At 44.1% G+C, this 2,500-nt stretch overlaps 1 protein-coding gene across 1 annotated transcript in view; it reads left to right on the top strand.

The window, feature by feature from the left end:
* The window catches only part of ush2a (Usher syndrome 2A (autosomal recessive, mild)), a gene marked incomplete at both ends in the record, with an annotated part of 371,709 nt that overhangs the window by 85,969 nt on the left and 283,240 nt on the right, over positions 1 to 2,500 (top strand). Inside the window, 1 exon segment of the mRNA XM_080730052.1 lies at positions 707 to 884. Within this exon segment, the coding sequence (XP_080586178.1) occupies positions 707 to 884 (178 nt within the window).

The following is a 2,500-nucleotide window of genomic DNA, read 5'->3' as shown; positions in this document are numbered from 1 at the left end:
ACATTGTTTTCATTTTTATTGCAACGGTGTGCTATTAACCAAAAGCTGTGTAACAAATACTGTTACAAATTACTTTTAATTTGTAATAATTGCATGTTAAATATAAATAAGTAATATACTGTATGTTGTAATGACTGATGTGTAGTAGTCCTCTTATAAGAAGTATAAGCCCTAAAGGACGAGGTCGCGCCACAGTGATGTGGACATCAGGGATTCTGGACATCAGGGATCTCCATATATGGGCATAAAAGGGATTTGTTCCCCTGGCATCACAGGGATCTTCTTGTCTCCATATATGGGCATAAAATGGATTTGTTCCCCCTGGCATGTGTGTTGTTTGTTCATTCCGGCACTTTTTTTGGCATCCACATTCTTTGTGCTAGAAATGTTGTTCAAACTTCAACTTTACGCAGCTATTATTGCTTTTTTTATTTTTACAATCTTTTATAATTTTTTAGATTCTTGAAAAAACACACACAGAGAGGAATCCACTGGGAAACGAATCTGTCTTACCATTTACTGTATATTACTGCTTCGGCTTGAGCTGAATCGAAAGTCAGTCTGAGGACTAATGTGTACATTTTCTACTGTACATAATAATTTATGCGTGCTTTCAGTGAGCCCACGCAGTTTCTCTAGGAACTGCTTTTTTTACTTGCCTTTGCCGTCGGTGCAGATTTATAATTGTCTTTGTGTCTCTCTGCAGGCTTCTACCTGTCGGAGGACAGTGCGTGTGTGGAGTGCGGCTGTCATCCTACCGGAGCCTCTCAGCATGTTTGTGACCAACGCACGGGACAGTGTGTGTGTGCCGACCTCTCAGTGGGAGGCCAACGCTGCGACCAGTGTCAGGACTCATACTATGGCTTCAACCCTGGACTTGGCAGGTAACGCGCACGCACGCACGCACGCACACAAAGACATCTTGTGAATCCCTTTTATCATTAGTTGGACCACCTGTATGTTTACACAGACACACTCACGCATGCACGCACTCACACACACTACAGTCCATTAGTTTGCTTACCATTTATCTGCCCCGATACCCTGGCGTGTACGTGCAGGTGTGTGTGTGTAATACCATGCAGGTACAAGACACGAGAGGTAAAGGTCAAAACGGTTCTTAACTCACAATCATATGTCTAAGGAGAGAGAGAGAGAGAGAGAGAGAGAGAGAGAGAGAGAGAGAGAGAGAGAGAGTCAGCAAGTGAGAGACAGAGAGAGAGAGTGTCAGGGATGGAGAGACAGAGAGAGACAGATGACCTTGGCTCATTGCTGTACTTTTCAGTGTCAAAGCGTTCACCTCCTCATCACCTCCTCCCGCTGGGATAGAGGGATGAGAGGAGGTGTGGATGAGCAGAGAGATGAGGGGAGGTGGGGAGGAAAGAAAGAGCGATAGACTTAAAAGAGGAGACAGAGAGAGACAGGAAAAAGAGACTTGAAGTGCACAAGAGAGTGTTTGTAGGAAGTAGGATAAGACGAACAAGAGCATGGATGGTTTCTGTTCATCATGTCATGTTAAAGGAACTGTGATTGAACTGGATTGAACTGGATTGAATGGCACACACACACACACACACACACACACACACACACACACACACACACACACACACACACACACACACACACACACACACACACACACACACACACACACACACGTGTGATTGTATATTTGGACAGGAATCCATCTTTTTTTCTCTTCTTTGTTTTCTCCATTTATTTATTTCGGTTTATCTCTTTCTATCTTGCTTTCTTTCTCCATCTTCCACTCTCTTTCACTCTTTTGTCTCTCTTTTTTCTCTTTTCTTTGCCTCTCTCTCCTTCTCTCTCTGTGTAAAGATGAATGATTTATTCTTCATACTGCTCCGGTCCAGAGTCTCTCCACAATAAAGATTTCTTCATCTAAATATTATCAAGTCATTTATCCTCCTCTGACGATCAATAGGACACACACACACACACACACACACACGCACACACACGCACACACACACACACGCACGCACGCACGCACGCACGCACGCACGCACGCACATACACAAACACTTAAACATGTGCACACACATAAGCAAATATGCAGGAAGCCAAGTGCAAATACACACACACACACACATACACACACACACACACACACACACACACACACACACACACACACACACACACACACACAGACACACACACAGAAACAAACACACACACCGTATTGATCTGAGAGGAGCCTGGCTGGTTAAACCTCCTCAATAAGGTTATTGAAGATTTCCCAGACTGGAGAATATGACTGAATATGTAGACTTCTGTTAGATGCACGTGCGTCCGTGTGTCACACACACACACACACACACACACACACACACACACACACACACACACACACACACACACACACACACACACACACACACTAGTGCAACCAGTAGTGTTATGTGACTCCGAATGGACCTGTTATATGGGGACACACAGACACATTCAGACATGCATACACACACACACACAC

This window comes from Nannobrachium achirus (assembly GCF_963921795.1).
Source record: "Nannobrachium achirus genome assembly, chromosome: 7".
NCBI lineage: Eukaryota > Metazoa > Chordata > Actinopteri > Myctophiformes > Myctophidae > Nannobrachium > Nannobrachium achirus.
The sequence above is the reverse complement of the archived record's forward strand: the minus strand, read 5'-3'. Positions and strand labels throughout refer to the sequence as shown.